The 20,696-nt window shown below is 38.3% G+C and overlaps 1 protein-coding gene across 4 annotated transcripts in view; it reads left to right on the plus strand.

Moving 5' to 3' along the window:
• REXO5 (RNA exonuclease 5) overlaps window positions 1–20,696 on the plus strand; it is a 53,577-nt gene that overhangs the window by 20,118 nt on the left and 12,763 nt on the right. For 3 of the 4 annotated variants that reach the window (XM_055100129.2, XM_008964463.5, XM_034939906.3), the window contains 11 exons: window positions 965–1,103; window positions 1,260–1,354; window positions 2,343–2,445; window positions 6,025–6,128; window positions 6,866–6,986; window positions 13,622–13,726; window positions 14,198–14,335; window positions 17,807–17,899; window positions 18,502–18,718; window positions 18,927–19,114; window positions 20,097–20,215. In XM_055100129.2, the coding sequence (XP_054956104.1) occupies window positions 965–1,103; window positions 1,260–1,354; window positions 2,343–2,445; window positions 6,025–6,128; window positions 6,866–6,986; window positions 13,622–13,726; window positions 14,198–14,335; window positions 17,807–17,899; window positions 18,502–18,718; window positions 18,927–19,114; window positions 20,097–20,215 (1,422 nt within the window). The remainder of the gene's footprint in view (window positions 1–964; window positions 1,104–1,259; window positions 1,355–2,342; window positions 2,446–6,024; window positions 6,129–6,865; window positions 6,987–13,621; window positions 13,727–14,197; window positions 14,336–17,806; window positions 17,900–18,501; window positions 18,719–18,926; window positions 19,115–20,096; window positions 20,216–20,696) is intronic. The other variant, XM_055100130.2, reaches the window with a different exon arrangement.

Below are 20,696 nucleotides of genomic sequence, written 5' to 3' on the forward strand. Positions count from 1 at the left end.
ATGCTGAAATTGCACAATGTCAGTGTATAATGCTCTTGCCCTTCTTGATCTTCAATCTTCTTGTGACCTTAAGTCAGCAGAATATTATCTTCCTTGTTCCAGAATCTCCCAATTATAATCATTATCTACAACTGCCAAACAGCTAGAGCTTTGCTTTCTGATAAGACCTCATCTGAAAATCTGCAAGTCATCATTTGGCAGTCAAGTGATGTTACAGCTTAATCTGCCTTGACCCCCAAAACACAAACAAATATTTTTCATAACAGAAATTTGAAGCTGAAAATGTTAGTCTACTTTTCCAAAGATTAGCATGTAATCTCAGAATGTACACACAGTGACTAGGCAAGAAGCCAGTGAAACATTACTGTTCCCATCCGTTGACGTGGCACCAGTAGATTCGTGATGACTTAGGGACAGAGAGGCAATGATAGTGATAAATACTGTCCTATTAGCAGACTTGACAATTAGATTCTTAGAGAACAGTCACGTGTGGCAAAGTTGTATGCACAAGCATGTTTGTCACAGTATTGCAAAAATGTGAGTATATAAATGTCTGAAAGTAGGGGATTAGTTAAAATATGCTGTATCTGTATAATGGAATACTCTGTAACCATTTAAAAGGATGTGCTAAATAGATTTATTGATGTGAAAATGTGTTTATGACATATTATAAATGATAGATTCATTGTAAAGCAGCTCATGCATTATGATTACATTTTTATAAAAATTAAATATATACCTGAATCTATATCAAAAGTATGGAACGACATTTACTAAAATGTAAAAAAGCAATCATCGCTGGGTGATAGGATTATGACTAATTTTTAATTCTTATTTGTCACTTTGGACACTAAGCATATATATATTAACTGTAATTTTAAAAAATGTTACTTTTAAAATCACTTTCCAGAGAGGAAAACTTGTTAATATCCTAGCCTGTCCATTTCTCTTTTTTTAATGAAAGCTTTTCGGGAATCACGAAGAAGATTCTTAACCCAGTGACGACCAAACTCAAAGATGTACAGAGGCAGTTAAAAGCACTGCTTCCTCCTGATGCTGTGTTAGTGGGCCACTCCTTAGATTTGGATCTCAGAGCACTGAAAGTGAGTATCTGATTTAGGACTTTGCATTTTCAGTATAAATGCCTGTTCCATTTATCTCAAATCTAAAGTCTTGGGCTCTTCTCTCCCACCCTGCTAGCCCACTTGTTTTTTCCTTTAGCATAAGACACTACTCATTTTATTCTCTTTCTTCCTCAGATGATACATCCATATGTTATTGATACATCATTGCTTTATGTCAGAGAGCAGGGCAGAAGATTTAAGCTAAAGTTCTTAGCCAAAGTTATTTTGGGGTAGGTTTGCTTATATGCTGTAATATTGTTCTGACAAACTGCATACAAGTTAGCATGTAGTATCTAATTTAATGCATATTGCAAAATTCAGGGTTTCTGCTCTCTTTGCTTATAAACATGTTTTTTTGCATTTCTTATGAAATGAAGAAATTGTAGCAATAGAGACAGGGGTTTACATTCACAGTCGAGGCTTAATGGACAGAACTGAACCATGAAGGCAGAAGAGGTAACCAAAATTTCAAAACATAACATACCTATATGCCTATACAAGATAGTATAACATACTTATACTGTCCTATTGTATTAAGACACATATGTACAAAGGTGTTCATTATAACATGGTTTAAAATAGCAAAATAGAAAACCTCAAATATTCTAGAAGTCTGGTTGAGTAAATTATGGTTATCTGTATTATTGAATATTTTGTTGTTCAGAAGAATATGATAAATCTGTTTGTGATATGGACACCTCTCTAAGACACTCCTGAGAATAAGAGATGCAGAGCAAGATCTATATATGCCTCAATATTTATATGATGTAGATTAGATTTAGTTCTATCTATAAATATATACATATATTAAGCTTTTTAAAAACACCTAAGAAAGTATTTAAGTATGTATAGACACTTATATACAAATAAAAAAGTTTCAGGAAGGCAACTTTAAACAATGGTTAGATCTGAGAAATGGGCCTGGTCCATTTCTTAGAGAAGGGCCTGGCCAGGGAGTCAGCCAGAAACTTTTTGTTGGGTAGCCTTTTGTCCAGATGCTATGCTTGCTGTGAACAAAGCCATTCCTGATTGTTTTGCACCCCCAGTTCCTCTCGCAGGGCTTGGCAATTAGCTGGAATAAAGGAACCTTGATTTTTGTGATGCAAATCTAATTATCAGAATTCTAACATTTTATATGTAATCAGAACACTTGAGATGGTTGAAAAAGCCTATCATTAAAAGTGCTTCCAGTATGTCAATTTTATATTGACTTTCCAGGAAGGATATACAGTGTCCAGACAGACTTGGTCATGATGCCACAGAAGATGCTAGAACAATCCTTGAATTGGCTGAGTATTTCCTTAAGCATGGCCCAAAAAAGGTTAGTATCTTTGCCCAGTGTGTTCACCTTTTCTGATCTAGTGGGACTAGATCAGATTATCACAGACTACCAACTCCTATTATCTATTTTTATGAAAATGGCAGTGTGGGCCAGGTGCAGTGGCTCATGCCTATAATCCCAGCACTTTGGGAGGCCAGGGTGGGCAGATCACCAGGTCAGGAGTTCGAGACCAGCCTGGCCAATATGGTGAAACCCCGTCTCTACTAAAAATACAAAAATTAGCCAGGTGTGGTGGCGCGTGCCTGTAGTCCCAGCTACTCCAGAGGCTGAGACAGGAGAATCGCTTGAACCAGGGAGGCAGAGGTTGCGGGGAGGCAGAGGTTGCAGTGAGCCAAGATTGCACCACTGCACTCCAGCTTAGGTGACAGAGCAAGACTTCATCCCCAAAAAAAAAAAAAAAAAAAGAAAATGGCAGTGTGATTGAAGCCTAAAAAAAGAAAATGGCAGTGTGATTGAAGCCTAGCATGTATTTCGAATTAAGACCCATATCACTAGCATAATGTGGTTAAGTATATAGTCTCTGAAGTTGGGCTTATCTGTTTTAAAATATATGTTCTACTATGTCTAGCTGTATAATCTAGGGCAATTTCTCTGAACAACATCAGTTTTTGGATCTATAATATGGGAATACACACTTTTCTGGGATATTGTTGAGAGTAAATGAGATTGTGTATAAAATTCTTAGCACAGTGTCTTGAATATACTAAGCACTATACTGGTGGTGTAGTGATTATTGTAGTTAATACTAATAATTATAAAAAATCTGCATAGATTTTTGTTTTCTTGGAGTAGGGGGAGCATACAATTGTTTCAACAGCAGTTCAGTGGGTAAATGTTAGAACAACACATAAGGGAGACATGGAAGAGGACATAGTCTCTGACAAACTTTATTATAATGCATTCTAACCTATTAGATTGTCCCATTGCATAGTACATTCCATCATGACTCCATTATGAAATAAATTGTACTCCACATAGAATAATAAGTAACAGCCAGAATAGTCTTTTGTGTCAGGTGGTAGAAAGACATTCTAACAGATCTTCTTTGAGCATATAGATAATAATAGCCACCACTCACTGAGGTCTTAAGTGTACTGTTCTAAAATGCTGTATATACATTATCTTATTTAATCCTCACAACAGCCCTGTGAGTTAGCTATTATCATTCCAATTTTATACATGAGCCTTTCGAGGTTACCAAAGGTTAGATAACTTATCTGAGGTCCCACAGTCAGTCAGAGGTGGAACCAGAATTGAAACCCAGGTCTGTCACATTCTGTCTTTTCTGTATACCAGGGATTAGCAAACTTTTTCTGTAAAGGCCAACTAGTAAATATTGTAGGCTTTGCAGATCATATTGTCTTTATTGCAACTACTCAACTTGCTGTGGTACTGCAAGAGCAGCCATAGACATTATGTCAACACTGGTGGGCACAGCTGAAATAAAACTTTATTTATTTACAAAAAAATATGTATTGGTGTTTGCTAATCTCTGCTCTAAATCACTACAATAGGTTCTAAAACCCTTTTGGTCTCATGACTCTTTTTATATTGTTACCCACACAGTGGTGTGTTCAGTCACTTAGTGGGTGTTAACCCAATGACCACTACCAAGGAATATTTATTTTTATTTTTATTTTTTTTGAGACAGAGTCTCACTCTGTTTCCCAGGCTGGAGTGCAGTGGTGCGATCTCGCTTCACTGCAGCCTCTGCCTCCCCAGTTCAAGTGATTCTCCTGCCTCAGCTTCCCGAGCAGCTGGGATTACAGGTGCCTGCCACCACACCTTGCTAACTTTTTTTTTTTTTTTTGTATTTTTATTCACCATGTTGGCCAGGCTGGTCTCAAACTCCTAACCTCAGGTGATCCACCCATCTCAGCCTCCCAAAGTGCTGGGATTACAGGCATGAGTCACTGTGCCTGGCCCAAGAGGATTTAACAAGGGGATTTTATTACTTTGCAACACGTAAGAACACCAGGGATAGTTCCCAAAGCACTATCTCCCCAAATGAAGGCAAAAGCAGGGCTTTTATTTTGCTAGTCGGCTGAGTCATTGCATGTAAAGGCAGGGTTTGTTCCTTGACACATACATGTATAGAAAATGGAGAATAAGTTCCTCCCTAGGTGAGATTTTTAGTATGGTAATGCAGAGAGTTTGCCAAGTTCATCTCTAACTTCAGGCATCTCTGGTTCCAGCTTGTTTTTATCTTGCTGTAGCTGGTGGTCTTCCTGTACCCTTTTGAAACAACAAGGTGCAACAGGGGTTACACTTTTATAGTGTGCACCTGAAGACCCAGGGACTCTGGGTTACAATATCTATCAACATTTACCATATTAGAAATTAAATAAATTTTTAATATTAGTTTAAGATAAATAAAAAGCCATTATATGTTAACACAAATCACTTTTTTTTCTTTTTCTGTTTTTTGTTTTTTTTTTTGAGACGGGGTCTCACTGTGTTGCCTAAGCTGGACTGGAACTCCTGGGCTCAAGGGATCCTCCTACTTCAGCCTCCTGAGTAGCTGGAACTTAAGCATATACAGCCACTCTGTCCAGCTACAAATAACTTACTTTTATGGAAAAAAGAATTTTCCATAAAAATTAGTGGAAAGAACATCATTGTTTTAGGTATTTTTGTGAAACCTTTTAATATCTAGCTTAATAGAAAACAAGTGGCTTTTCATATCTGCTTTCACATTCAGTCTGTTATGTCACATAGTTGGAGAAGGAAGGACCTCACCCCTTGTGAGAAGATGTCTGGAAACTCCAGGATTCTCAAACCACACTTGGGGCACTTAATTATGCTTGATTTCCAGTGAAAATTGTGTCTCACTTGGATAAAAACTAACCAAATCTGAATTAAGCATGGGCTTAATTAATAATAATGCATTACTATTGGTTCATTAATTGTGACAAATGCACCATACAAATCTATTACTAATAGGTAAAAATGGAGGTATGCTATATGGGAACTCTGTACTATTTTCATAATTTTTCTGTAAATCTAAACTGATTCTAAAAAAAAGTTTATTTTTAAAAATTTGTAACTTTAAAAATTATTCTCTCTACATCACAACTCCCTGGTGGGCTCCCACTTTACGGAAGGAGAAGAAATAACTAGAATAGACTTCTCATGATTTTGTATTAAACTAATAAATAGTCTTTTAAAAAAATTTTCCTGTAAAAGCCATTCTTTTATCATTTCCAAAATTGCATGTTTGCAGAGAAGTAAATTTTAAGTGACTGACTGTTGGATGAGTGATGAGCCAAAATTGACATCCTTTTTCAATCAGCCCTACTTGGCCCTTCCCCATATTCATGTAACAATGTTAGTAGCTGATAACAGATTGCCGGTCTTGGCTAAGCAACCATAAACCATCTGGTAACTATTGAAGCCATCCCAGGGCTGTGGCAATGGCAAAGCCACTGCCTAAGAGAACAGAGAACATTATTCAAGTGGATTTTTTGCTTTTTGTTGTTGTTGCTTTTTGTTTTGTATTTATTTGAGCATCAAATGCTCTGCAAGCAATTATATTTTTACCACTTTGTTTTCTTCAAGATTGCAGAACTAAATCTAGAAGCACTAGCTAATCACCAAGAAATACAAGCAGCAGGCCAAGAGCCTAAAAACACAGCAGAAGTACTTCAGCACCCAAACACAAGGTAATATTTTCAGTTTGAAACAAGAGCAAAGACAAATGGAGTATCTAGTTTCTTATTTAACAACACCTGAGAATGTTTTTATCCTCTTTTGAGTCTATTAAAAACTATTTACCAAAAAATAACATCTATCACAAAAACCACGGAAAAAATACCACCTTCTAGCCTTAATATATAGTATTTAATTTCTAATTTTCTGAATCTACTGGCTGGTCTAAAATGATATCCTTGATCAAAAAAAAAAAAAGAAAAAAGAATTGGAATACGTTGAACCTAGGTAGCACTGGGAAAGATGATAGACTAGTTGGTATTTTGGCTAGAAGAGTCAATCTGTAGCCTTGTTGTATTGCCCAGACTATGAAAGACACACACAGACTCAAAAGGGCTTTGTCTCCAGACTATAGCAAATGTATCAGATCTTTAGAATTTTGCCTAATCTTTTGATAGAGAGCTTTGGGTATATTTCTTGTTTATCCTTCCTCTCTCTATTGAAGCAACACTGTCCAAAACAATTTTCTGTGATGACGGAAGTGCTCTACATCTGTGCTATCTCGTTTGGTAGCTGCTAGTCACATTTGACTAGTGCAGTTGAGGAACTGAATTTTTAATTTTATTTAATTTTAATTTTAATAGCTATATATTGCTAGTGGCTACCATATTGTATAATGCATGTATAGAGAAATAACTGTCAGGTTCTGGAAAACTGTTGTTCTTACCTTAACTCTTCTACTTCTTTATAGTGTTTTAGAATGCTTGGATTCAGTGGGTCAGAAGCTTCTTTTTTTGACCCGGGAGACAGATGCTGGTGAACTTCCATCTTCCAGAAATTGTCAAACTATTAAGTGTCTTTCAAATAAAGAGGTGAGTGGCCTGCTGAACCTTTGCAGGTTATATTCAAAGCAGAGGGGAATGTAGCCCTTTGCACCCATGCCAGTGTCAAGCTTTTTTTCATCAGCAACCCTGGCTACAGTTAGCAAGCCTGGCTTGTGTCTCACATCTTGTATGGAGTACCTAAGTCCTCATAGGGGCAGAACTGTCAGCTGCCAATGCCTGCTTCCAGAGCCCAGCAGGCCTCTGGCTTTGGCGTTGCATACATCTTTGAGTTTCTGTTGTGTTTCTGGTTCATGGAAACGTTTATCTTGGTTTTGAGCCTGGCTATATCCTTTCGATTTTTTTCTTTTTATATTTTATGTATCATTGCTGTATGTTAAGTCAGAGAGGCTACATCAAACATGAGCTTATTATGTTATCATATTCAGAAGATCTGTGTTTGTTTTTTTTTTAACATTTTGTTTGGAAATAATTTCAACCTTACAGAAAGCGTGCATGAATGGTAGAACACCTGTATACTTTCTGTCTAGATTCACCTTTTTTAGCACTCTGCCCCAGTTGCTTTATTATTTTATATGTACCCTCATGCTTATGCTCTCTCATGTACACACTCTCTCTTTCTTCCTCTCTGTATGGCATTTCCTGAACCATTTGAGAGTAAGCTGCATATATCATGGCCCTAAACACTTCAGAGTGTATTTCATGAGAATAAAAATATTATTTTATATAACCACATCGTAACATAGTTACCAATTTTAGTAAATCTAATATTGTCCTGGTACCTTTATCTACTTGTCATCTGTATTCTAATTTTCTTGGCTGACCAAATAATGTCTTTATAGCATGTCTTTTCCCTTTAGAACAGTAATCATTTCTAGGGTCATGTATTACAATTACTTGTCATATCTTTTTAGTCTCCTTTAAAGCTGTAACAGTTCCTCAACCTTTCTTTGTCTTTCATAACCTTAATACTTTTTGAGTAATGCATGCCCCCCTCCCTTTTTTAGCAGAGTTGCTTATTTTAGGTTTGTGTGGTGTTTGCTCATGATTAAATTCAGATTATGCATTCTTAGCCAAATTTCTTGGGGTGTTGCATCCAGAGGCAGTTATTACTCATCTGCCCCTCTTTTGTGCTGTTTATTTTGATCACCTGGTCAAGGTGTTGTCTGCTTTCTCTATTGCAGAGTTCTTGTTTTTTCTCTTAATTCTAATAAATATGTGGGGAGATATTTTAAGAACATGCCAGTATCGCTTGAGCGCAGGAGGTTGAGGCTGCAGTGAACTATGATTGTACCACTACACTCCAGCCTGGGATTACAGGTGTGAGCCACTAGGCTCAGCCAAGTGTTCCTTTTTTATGTGTCTTTTGCTTGAGCTTGTTGAGCTTTTGCAATTTGCGGGTTTATCATTTTTATCAAATTAGAAAAAATGTTGACCATTATTTCTCCCCATTATTTTTTCTTTCACCACCCTCCCCTCCTTTGGGCACTCCCACTGCATATGTATTAGGCCGTTTAAAGTTGTCCCATAGCTCACTGATGTGCTGTTCATGTTTTTTCCAGTTTTTTTTCCTGTCTGTTTTATTTTAGATTGTTTCCGTTGCTATGTCTTAGGTTTCTAATTCTGCTGCAGTATCTAATCTACTGATAATCCAATCCAGTGTACTTTCACCTCACACATTATATTTTTTACCTCTAGAAGTTAACTTTTGTTCTATTTTGTATCTTCCATGTGTCTAGTTAACATTCAGACTTTCCTCTAGCTTCTTAAATTTCAGAATATAGTTACAATAACTATTTTAACATCCTTCTCTATTAATTTGATAATCTGTGTCATTTTTAGATTAACTGAAATTGATTGGTTTTTCTCCTTATTATGGACTATATTCATTCTTCTTTGCAGCCTGGTAGTTTTTTGTATTGGATGCCAGACACAGTGAATTTTAATTTGTTGGGTGCTATATATTTTTGTATTTCTATAAATATTTGTGAGCTTTGGTCTGAGATGTGGTAAAGTTACTTGGAAACACTTTGGTCCTTTTGGATCTTCTTTCTTTCTTTCCTTCCTTCTTTTCTTATCTTTCTTTTCTTTTCTTTCTTATGTTGCCTAGGCTGGTCTCAAACTCCTGGCCTCAAGTAATCTGCCCACTTCAGCATTCCAAAGTGCTGGGATTACAGGGGTGAGCCACTATGCCTGGCCAGATCCTTTTGAATTCTTGCTTTTAAGGTTTGTTAGGTGAAACCAGAGTAAATTTTGTCCCACTACTGAAGCAAAACCATACTAAGTACTTAATCTCCATAAATTATGAGATTTTACACTCTAGCTTTTGGGAATCTAAACCATTCCTGGCCTTGTGTTAGCCCTTGCGATTGTTTCCTCTAATCCTTTTGGGCATCCTTTCCTTGACCTCGCATAGTTTACTTACATGGATACACTAATCCCTACTCAACTGAATATTTGAGGGGGATTATTTATAGATCTATCGGTTTCCTATCTTTAAGGATCACTGTCCTTCATTTTCCAATATCCCGAGAACTGCTGTTCTTAGGAATTTTTTTTTTTTTTCTTCCTGAGCACTTACATGGGCCTCAAGGGCTCTTTGGGCATTATTATTGTTATTTTAATAGACTTTTATTTTTAGAGCAGTTTTAGGTTCACAACAATATTAAATGGAAAGTCTAAGCTGGGTGCAGTAGTTTACACCTGTAATCTCAGGACGTTGGGAGGCTGAAGTAGGTGGATCTCTTGAGTCCAGGAGTTTGAGACTGACCTGGGCAACATGGCGAAACACTGTCCCTGCAAAAAATTAGCCAGGCCTCGTAGCACATGCCTGTGGTCCCAGCTGCTCAGGAGGCTGAGATGGGAGGATTGCTTGAGCCCAGGAGGTGGAGGTTGCAGTGACTGACGTATGATCGCACTACTGCACTCCAGCCTGGCAACAGAGACCCTGTCTCAAAAAAAAGAAAGTACAGAGAGTTCCCATTTACCCCCATACCCACCCACACAAACAACTTCCACCACTATCAACAACCTGTACCTGGGTAGTACATTTGTTAAAATCAATGAACCCACTATGACATATAATTACCAAAGTCCATAGTTTACGTTAGGGTTCTGTCTTGGTGTTGACAAATGTATAGTGACATATATCTACCATTATAGTATCATACAGAATAGTTTCATTGACCTAAAAATCTGTGATGAATGTGCTCTGCCTGTTGGAAACCACTGATTTTTTTTTACTGTCTCCATAATTTTGCCTGTTTTAGAAAGTCACATAGTTGGAATCATATAGTATATAGCTTTTTCAGACTGGCTTCTTTAACTTAGTATATGTATTTAAGTTTTCTCCATGTCTTTTCACTGCTTTATAGTTTTTTTTCCTTTTTAACACTGAATAACTATACATTACCTAGATTTACCACAATTTATCCATTCACCTGCTGATAGACATCTTGGCTGCTTCCAAGTTTTGGCAATTATGGACAAAGTTGCTATAAATGTCTGTGTGCAGGTTTTCATGTGTACATAAGTTTCAAACACATTTGGGCAAATACCAAAGAGTGCAATTTCTAGATTGTATAGTAAGAATATGTTTAGTCTTGTAAGAAACTGCTGAACTTCTGAAGTGTCTATGATTTTGCATTCCCACCAGCAGTGAATGAGAGTTCCTGTTGCTCCACATTCTTTTCAGCATTTGATGGTGTCAGTGTCTTGTTGGATTTTGGCTATTCTGATGGATATGTATTAGTATCTCATTGTTTTAATTTGCAGTCCCCTAATGACATGTAATGTGAAGCATCTTTTCATATGCTTATTTGCTATATGTATCTCTTCTTTGGTGAAGTGTCTGTTCAACTCTTTTGCCCATTTTTAAAATTGGATTGTTCATTTTCTTATTGGTGAGTTTTAATAGTTCTTTGTATATTTGGGTAAGAGTCCTTTAACAGATAAGTCTTTTGCAAATATTTTCTCCCAGTCTGGCTTGTCTTCTCATTCTCTTTATCGTATATTTTTTATAGTTTCTTAGGTGTTTGAGGAGAGAGGGTAACTCTACTCTTTGTTATTCAGTCTTGACTGGGGATGGAAATCCTTGTAAGTTGCATTTGAGAAACTTAATGGCAATCTAATTTTCTTGGCCTTTTAAGTTACTTTTACTGAGGATTTATTTTTCCCGTTTTGTTTAAAGTCTAATTGTTTTACTAAGCTATGTCTCAGAGTTGATCATTCCAAGTCACTTTTTATTGGTATCCAAGGCCCCTTTCAATATTTAGTTTATAGTTTCTTTTATTTCCAGAAGGTTTTCTTGGATTGTATTTTCAAGTATTTGGTTCCATTGCTTTAATTTTCTTCCTCATGGACTTCACTTATGCATATATGTTGTCCCCCGCTGGCCTATCTTTCATTCACCTACTTTCTCTCTGATCCTTTTGATTTCATTTGTATACTCCTAATTCTTTCCATGCTTTTCATTAATGCCCTTTATTAAAATTTCACTTGAATCTATTCTTTCTTGACAACTTGTAGTTGCTTTTTCATATCCTCAAATGCTTGGCTGCTAATATTCAATTCAGTTTAGACCGTAATGTTAACTGTATCCTTTAGCCCCATGGTTGATTTTTTTTTGGGGGAATAATTTTCATCAGCTGAAATGCTTCGATTCTCACTTTATGTCTTGGCTTCTGTTTTTGTTTTTGAGACAGGATCTTGCTCTATTGCCCAGGCTGGAGTGCAGTGGCGTGAGCAGAGCTCACTGCAGCCTTGACCTCCGGGCTCAAGCGATCCTCCTGCCTCAGCCACCCGAGTAGCTGGGACTACAGGCATGTGCCACCATGCCTGGCTAATTTTTAAATTTTTTATACAGATGAGGTCTCATTATGTTGCCCAGGCTCGTCTCAAAACTCCTGAGCTCAAAATATCTTCCCACCTTGGCTTCCCAAAGTGCCAGGATCACAAGCATGAGCCACCGCGCCCAGCTGTTGCTGTTTTTTTATAGTAGTTTAGATTAATATGGTCTACTATTTTCTAATTTTACTGATTTGTTTTTGAACAAGGTTTTCATTCAAGAGCATCTCTTTTATTCTGCCTTCCTCAGTGCAGTTTTTTCTTCTTTTTTTGTGCTTTTCCTCTACTTATCAAGGAATTCTCTCTCCCTTTCCTCTCCTGCCTCTCTTCTTATTGTAGTAAAAAACATAAAATTTACCATCTTAACTGTTTTTATGTACATAGTTCAGTAATGTTAGGTATATTTATATTATTGTGAAAGAGATCTTATAACTTTTTTATTTTGCAGAAGTGAAACTTGGGCTATGTTTCTTTGTATGCCTTGTGACTTATTGTTGTTGGTATTGTTGAGGCTTGGGCATTTGAATAAATACCCAGTTGTTGTCTTTACAGACTGCTTCGTGCAGGGGAAGACCTTCACCAATCAGCCTAGTTAGAGATTTCATGACCTCCCAAACCTGTTCTGGAGATTTGTCTTCTCTGGGGTTATGCATGTGCCTTTAGTTGTTCCCTGAGCCCCTTGTCCCTACTTCTTTTCAGAGCCCATAATCTCTTTCTTCCCCTGGTTTCTTACTGCAGCTCTAACATGCCATGGTGATCACATCTGTTTTTAGTGGCTTCCAAACAAGGCCTTCTTCAGTCCTGTCAGCCTTCCGAGTCACGCAAAACAGAAAATAGTCCCTCAGACAGCCCCCACAGTACCCAGAACATTGGACACATGGTCCCCTCTTTTTTTTCCATCCCAAGAGAAGATCTGTGGTGTGGAAGAAGCCATATTATGTCAGATAGGGAGAGGTGTAGATGGGACCACAAAACATCACAAATTTTCCTTTCCCATTTACTGGAAACCCTTCTTGGTTTCATGCTGGTCTAGGTGCTATATAGCTTCTCATCGAATCTCTACAGTTCTCTCAAAGGTGTTCTGGTCCGTATATTGTTGTTAACTCATTGTTTCTGTGAGAGTGAGAGGCTGAAGGGAAGCTTCCTAGTTCTGCATTTCCAGAATGATGGTGTGGTGTTGAGGGAAGGGAGGAATTTATAATATTGTTCAGAAGAGTTGGCATTCTTCACAGCAGTGTCTCCAAGGAGTACCACCTTTTCTCTATATATCTGATTCTTCTCCAGAAGCATGGCTTCTCTGAGGCTGCCAAGCCTCTTGCTTGTAGTCAAGTGCTGAGAACTGTCAAAATCATGACCCATGTTCCTTATTTGACATTTAATTGGAGTTTTTATTCTGGGGTTTTTTTATGCTTCATCTAATTCTTCCATGCCCCTTGATTTTTTTTTTTTTAACCAAATCTATTAAGCCTCCTCTCCCTTGCTTTCCCTACTGACAGGCTTGCAGCAGTTTACAATAGTGGGAGTTACACTTATTTATTTAATTACAGGTCATTTGAAAATTTTTGTAATAGCCCTTGTCTCTTAGTAATGCCGAAGGTATGGCTCATATGTATTTTATTTTTATTCTTTTTATTGATTCTGTGGTTCTTTGGGGAAGGTGTGTGGTTTCACCATTTTCCTGCAGACCTGGAAGTCAGCCCCATATTACCTTTCAGTATGTGTAAAAAGACAACTACTGTTTATATTATTGTGGCTCATATCCAGGAGCCACAATAGAGTATGAGGTTCCTACCTTATCCAGGCTGTGCTGTTCTCTACAGGTTCTTGAGCAGGCCAGAGTGGAAATCCCCCTGTTTCCCTTCAGCATTGTTCAGTTCTCTTTTAAGGCCTTTTCACCTGTCCTCACTGAGGAGATGAACAAAAGGGTAAGTGAATGGGTTCTGCTGAATGATTTATTTAGTGACTTATTATAACCTCTCATCATTAAGGAAAGTAATACATGCTTTATTTAATTTGTTGTGTTTTTCTCTAGATTTTTACTATCTGCATATTAACATTTAAAAATATTTTTATGAAAATGGGAATCAGACTATGCATACTGTTTTGCAACTTTATTTTTTCATTTAACAGTATATCATACATCTTTCTGTATCACTACATATCTTATTTCCCTTGTTTTTAATGGCTACATAGTATTCTGCTATATGATATACCTATTAACATTTGTGCTTTATACATTTTTGCTATTACAAATAATACTTCAGTGAACATCCTTGGACATTTGGCAAGTATTTATATCAAAAAAATCTTTGGTGAATAATCCCATGCATTGACTCATGATTTCAGTTCTCTTTCCATATTCATTCCCATACTATATTCTGTTGTTTTTCCTACAGATGAGGATCAAGTGGACAGAGATATCAACTGTCTATGCTGGGCCATTTAGCAAAAATTGCAATCTCAGGGCTCTGAAGAGGCTGTTTAAGAGCTTTGGCCCAGTCCAGTCAATGACTTTTGTTCTTGAAACCCGTCAGGTAAGACCGGAAAATTCAGATTTCATTTTCTAGATTAGCGTTAGACATTCAGGTGACTGCTTGGGCCATGCAGATAGCAAATATTCGTAAAGTAAGCTTGATTGCTACCAACTGGAGTGTGAGACATACACTAATGAGAGCAGTTGTTGACCCACAAGAATGTATACCCAGTATTGTGAGATCTTTTGTTGTGTGTGTTTAAAGAATTGAGAAATCTGGCTGGGCGCGGTGGCCTATACCTGTAATCCCAGCACTTTGGGAGTTTGAGGAGGGAGGATTGCTTGAGCCCAGGAGTTCAAGACCAGCCTGGGCTCAAGCAATGTGGGACCACATTGCTACAAACAATTTAAAAACATGAATTAAGAAATCTGTCAGTTTTCATATGTTGGCTCCCATTTCTCAAATACCAGGCCATACGAAAAAATATGTCTGCTGGTTGAATATAACCTGTGGTCCTTATGATTGTACCTCAGCTTTAAATGATAAAATACTCTTTCAAAAAGAGAAGTAACTTTCATATCTTAGAAAGTTACTTCTTTTTTTACATTACAGAGTAGGCTCATGGCTTGCTTGGTTAAGATACAGGAGGAAGATTATGGGAGGGCTTTTGTTGTTATTGTTATCTCTTATCTCTTAGGGTAAGTTTTTGGTATTGTAGGTTTGTATTTACATAAAAGCCCTTTAAAGAGATTAGTTTTACTTTAACAAAAAGAATACTTGCATATGGTTTTAAAAATTTATGTAGTTCAAAAGGACTTCACAAGTTATGTCTCCATCTTCACAGTCATAACAATACCATATCAATAGATAAAGTTTATATGTGAAGCAATAACATCATAAGCATATAGAGACATGGAAGAAATCATGAAAAGAAAAATGGAAACAGTGTAATGTAGGATGTTTGTAGAATGATATACAATAAAGGTAACAATGGAGGCCTCTAGGGGGAAGAATTAGGCAGCTAGCTAATGGGATTAGGGGAAGACTTCACTGTAAATATATTGTTCCTTTAGAATTTGGAACTAGGTAACTATTAAACTGGTGTATTACAATGTATGAAAGTGAAGTAAAAACACTTCTAAAGTGATCTAAGTGCAGGATCCTACATATTTTAAAATGGCTGTCTCTAAATTTTTAAATTTAATTTTTATTTTATTTTTATTTTTGAGACAGAGGCCCAGGCTGCAGTGCAGTGGTGCCATCTTGGCTCACCACAGCCGCTGCCTCCCCAGTTCAAATGATTTCTCATGCCTCAGCCTCCCAAGTAGCTGAGACAACAGGTATGCGCCCCCATGCCTGGCTAATTTTTGTATTTTTAGTAGAGACTGGGTTTCACCATATTGGCCAGGCTGGTCGCGAACTCCTGACCTCAAGTGATCCACCTCCCAAAGTGCTGGGATTACAGGCATGAGCCACTGCACCCAGCTTCCAAATCTTTTATTAATGGCTTTTCTATGACTAAAAATAAAAATACAAAGATTGTCCCTGAGAAGATGGATTGGGGGATGAGAAGTGTATAGCAAGGGACTATAACATCTTCCTAAGTCTTTCTCTTGGCCCCTTTTTTTGGTTGGGGGGATGGCGGGTAAAATACATATAAAATAAAATGTACCTTTTTAACCATTTTCAAGTGGCATTCAGTACGTTGATATTGTGCAGCTATCATCACCATCCATCTCTAGAACTTTTTCATCATCCCAAACTGAAATTTCCTATTAAGCAATAATTTCCTATTACCCCTCCCCCCAGCCCCTGGTAATCATTGTTTTACTTTCTGTCTTTATGAATTTGACTACTCTGTGTACGTACCTCACATAAGTGGAGTCATACAATATTTGTCCTTTTGTGTCTGGTTTATTTCATTTAGCATGTCTTCAAGGTTCATTCATGTTGTAGCATGTATTAGAATTTCATTTTCAAGGCAAAATAATATTCCATTTCATGTATATACCACATTTTGTTTATCCATTTGTTGATGGACATTTGGGTTGTTTCTTGTTTCTACCCTTTGTTTTGTTTGGTTTTTTTTTTTTGAGATAGGGTCTTGCTCACCCAGGCTGGAGTTCAGTGGCGTGATCACAGCTAACTACAGCCTCAACCTCCTGGGCTCGAGCAATCCTCCCACCTCAGCCTCCTGCTGGGACCACAGGCATGCATGCCTGGCTAATTTTTTGTAAGACAGGGTCTCTCTATGTTGCCCAGGCTGATCTTGAACTCCTGGACTCAAGAGATCCACCCACCTTGGCCTCCCAAAGTTCTTGGATTACAGGCGTGAGCCACTGTGCCTGACCCTGGGTTGTTTCTACCTTTGACTATCATGAATAATGCTGCTATGAACATGGTTGTACACATATCTGTTCAAGTCCCTGCTTTCAGTTCTTCTGGGCGTATACCCAGAAGTGGAATTGATGGATCAAATAGTAATTCTATGTTTAATTTTTTGAGGAACCATTATACTGTTTTCCACAGTGGCTATACCATTTTACATTCCTACCAGCAAAGAACAAAGGTTCCAACTTATCTACATCTTCACTGACACTTGTTTTCTATTTTATTTAATAGTAGCCATCCTAATGGATGTGAAATGGTATCTCATTTGGGTTTGATTTGCGTTTCCCTAATGATTAGTGATGTTGAGTGTCGCAGGCAATTTGTACATCTTTTACAGCAAAGTCTATTCACTTGTTTGCCCTTTTTTTTCTTATTTATTTTTTTCAGTTCCAGCTACTCTGCAGTGTTTGCCCATTTTTAAATCAGGTTGTTTGGCTTTTTTATTGTTGAATTGTAGGATTTCTCTGTACATTCTGGATATTAATCTTTTATTAGCTATGTGATTGCAACTATTTCTCCATTCTGTGGGTTGCTTTTTGACACTGCTGTTAGTGTCCTTTGATATACAAAAGGTTTTAATTTTTATGAAGTCTAATTTGTCTATTTTTAATTTTGTTGCCTGCCTTTGATGTCATATTCAAGAAACCATTGCCAAATCCAGTGTCATGAAACTTTTCTATGGGAAGGCTTTTATCTCCATATTGATGCTATGGCTCAGATAATCACAAAGATTTAGTTACTCCGAGTTAACAAACAGAAAAGCAGACCATTTGAAGATGTACCCTATCCAGTGGAAGAACTTATCCTTCCCAAGCTTATAAAGTTAAGCCAAAAGACAAATGGGAATCTCTGCCCGTGACTTGCAGTGATGACTTTAGTGATGCATAATAAATATTATGAAAAGCCTGTTGGGTAGTTCCATTTTAAATGACAAAGTTATTTGTTGTCTGAAAGCTAGTTTCTGAACGTTGATGATCCCATTTAAAGTTGACAGTTTACAATCAATACTTGTGTAGCCCAGCACAGTAAAGGCATCCATTCTGGTGGCTTTGGCCACTGTAGTTTGAATCCTTTCCCCAACCCCTTCTTTAGCCGTTTGAGCTGGAAAGCAATGATGAGGAAATCTTGGTCTTTCTGCAGCCTCATCTCTGTATACAGTATGAAGTCCTAGAAGCTGCCCAGCTGGCCATAGAGTCCTTGGATGGTATTCTGGTAGATGGTATCTGCATCAAGGTAGGGTGACAAGAGAAAGCCCCCTTTGCTCGGGTCTGGCCTACCACAGCCTGTATTTATAGTGCCCCAGGACATATAGGAAACACCCTCAAGAGGCCCACGCACAAGACTTTGTTATGGAAAGTCTTCAGCCAAGTCTAACATTCTCCTACTGGCAGTGACTGAAGACATAACGGCATTCATTTGTGTCAAAAATCATCCTGGGCTAGATTTGGGTCTTCCTTGCATTCTTTATTACTACTTAAGTCCCCTGTGGTTTATTCTGGTTGGTTCTTTGTGGTTACCCTTTTCTTCACCTTTCAGGGAGATCAAATGGTGGTATTTTGAAGTTTCTTGTGCACATAAACAGAATTTCATTAAGGGTGGGAGGCAGGAAACTGAAGAGAATATGTTTACATGAAAATATGTATTTATCAATTAAGTCTCTAACATAATTCTGTGAGGCCATTATCTTTAGTTTCCTTTTACAGAAAAGAAAAGAAATGGAAAATTTTAGGAAACTGAAAAATGAAGTTATTAGTAATGGCAACAACTTGCTAGTATCCAACAGGCCTGAGGATTAAATTGATTTTCTACCACTAACACCAACTTTCCTTGGTTAGGTGCAGAGGCCTGTGACAGAGCTCACGCTTGATTGTGACACCCTCGTGAATGAGCTGGAAGGAGATTCTGAAAACCAAGGCTCTATATATCTGTCTGGAGTGAGTGAAACCTTCAAAGAACAGCTATTGCAGGAGCCCCGCCTCTTTCTTGGCCTGGAAGCTGTGATCTTGCCTAAAGATCTTAAAAGTGGAAAGCAGAAAAAATACTGTTTCCTGAGTAAGTCTATGCTACTGAATGTAGCTTTGGGGAAGGAAACTGGGGATGGTGATAACATGAGGTCAGAGAAAGGAAGATTCACCTCCTGGGCTGGACCAGGGCAGCAGTTCCTGATTCTGTCCTTCTCCTTTGACCCTGGCCAGGCAGCTTGGATGGTGATCAACTTTCTTGGCCCTTAATAACATAAGGTGGGGGTTCTTGCTTTCAGAATTCAAAAGTTTTGGCAGTGCCCAGCAGGCCCTCAACATTCTCACAGGCAAGGACTGGAAGCTGAAAGGCAGGCATGCCCTAACCCCCAGGCACCTCCATGCCTGGCTCAGAGGCTTACCACCTGAATCAACAAGGCTCCCAGGGCTTCGTGTTGTACCTCCCCCCTTTGAACAGGAGGCCTTGCAGGTGAGTGAGTGAAGGCGTCTTGGAGAAGATGTCAGGAGAGTCCTGCTCAGTGACACTTAATCCTTTAATCTTTTTTTTTTTTCTACCCTGGCCCTCAGTCTTATTTCACTCTCCGGCTTCCTCCAGTCCTGGCCACATCTCCTTTTCTCCCAGATCTCTCATACTTTTGCCCCCACCATACCTGCTAAAGTTAGTTTTTTAGTCTTCCAGATCTCCAAGGGACTTTGAAGGACAAAGGCAGGAAGTCAGAGAGCTGGACAATTATTCACTGATCTAGTCTAGGGTTTCCCAAAGTGTGGTATATACACAAGATAAATTGTGGTTGTCATAGATGGTCTTTTCTTTTTTGTTTTCACTTTTATGATTATGGACTTGTCTGTCTTTTTATTATATCTAAGACATCTGAATGGACTTGTTTTGCTAATACTTGTTAAAGTATACAATAACTACATTGAGCCTATGATTTTGTGGATGGTATTAGTTAGACAAGGCTAAGGAAGAAATTAACTCACTTTATGGAAAAATGTTAGAGGGATATACAAGCAGAAGAGTGGAGGTAGAAGGTAAATGGCTGAAGCTTGGGAAACCCTGTCTTAGTCTAATCTCTCATACTTAACAGATGAAAAGTAGGGGCTAGAGTTGGTAAGTCACTTGCCCAAGGTCACAAAGAGACTTAATGGCAGAAGCCAGACTAGACCCCTCATCAGCAATGTGGCTCCCCTAGCTTGGGGTCTTGGAAGACCCATGTGGAGGAAAGGACAGTAGCTGTCCTCCCCTGAGGAAGTCCTTAGCCAACTTGGAGGCCTGGGGATGCTGGGTCAGCAGAGAACCTGCAGTGTGGGCTCCAGTGTTAGAAAAGGGATTTGTCTGGAAACTTTACTGGAATCCCATAGCCTTAGAGGCAGAGGAAGAGTGTTGCAGCCCTTCCAAAGGTAACGAGAGAGTGTTCTGGCTGAGTATCGACACATGGCTTTGATCCCAGACTCTGAAACTGGACCACCCGAAGGTAGCAGCCTGGCGCTGGAGCCGGAAGATTGGAAAGCTCTACAACAGCTTGTGCCCGGGTACTCTCTGCCTCATCCTGCTGCCAGGAACCAAGAGGTAAGGACTAGAAAGGGTATCCCTTCAGGACTCTGTCCCCTGGATTTCAGCTATTCTTAGAGAAAAAGCCTTTTGCTGATATTTAGGCACATAGTGAGGACTTACATAATCATCTCTTTAATTCTCACCGTTCTAAAAGATAGGCATTGTATTCCCATTTCACATTTATATGCTCTTGTATAACTACATTTATTGGTCCCTCAAGGAGATAATTTATCCCCAGTTAAAACCAGGGGTCTTATGTCCTTACTGCTCTCTGGAGTAAGAAGTAGCTGCTAACCCCACTTGAGTAAAAAAAGTAAAGTCTCAGAACAAGCCCTAGGCTTAGGTGTAACCGCTCTACATGTGAGGAATGTGTTCCTGCCTTCTGTACCCTTTTCCCCATTGACACCTATGTTTTAAGAGATAACAGGGCCTGGTTTGCTGATTCTAAGCCTGAGGAATACTGGAGCAGGACTTTGAGTCTAGTTCCAGCTTTATC

This window comes from Pan paniscus, chromosome 18 (assembly GCF_029289425.2).
Source record: "Pan paniscus chromosome 18, NHGRI_mPanPan1-v2.0_pri, whole genome shotgun sequence".
In the NCBI taxonomy this organism is placed as follows: Eukaryota; Metazoa; Chordata; class Mammalia; order Primates; family Hominidae; genus Pan; species Pan paniscus.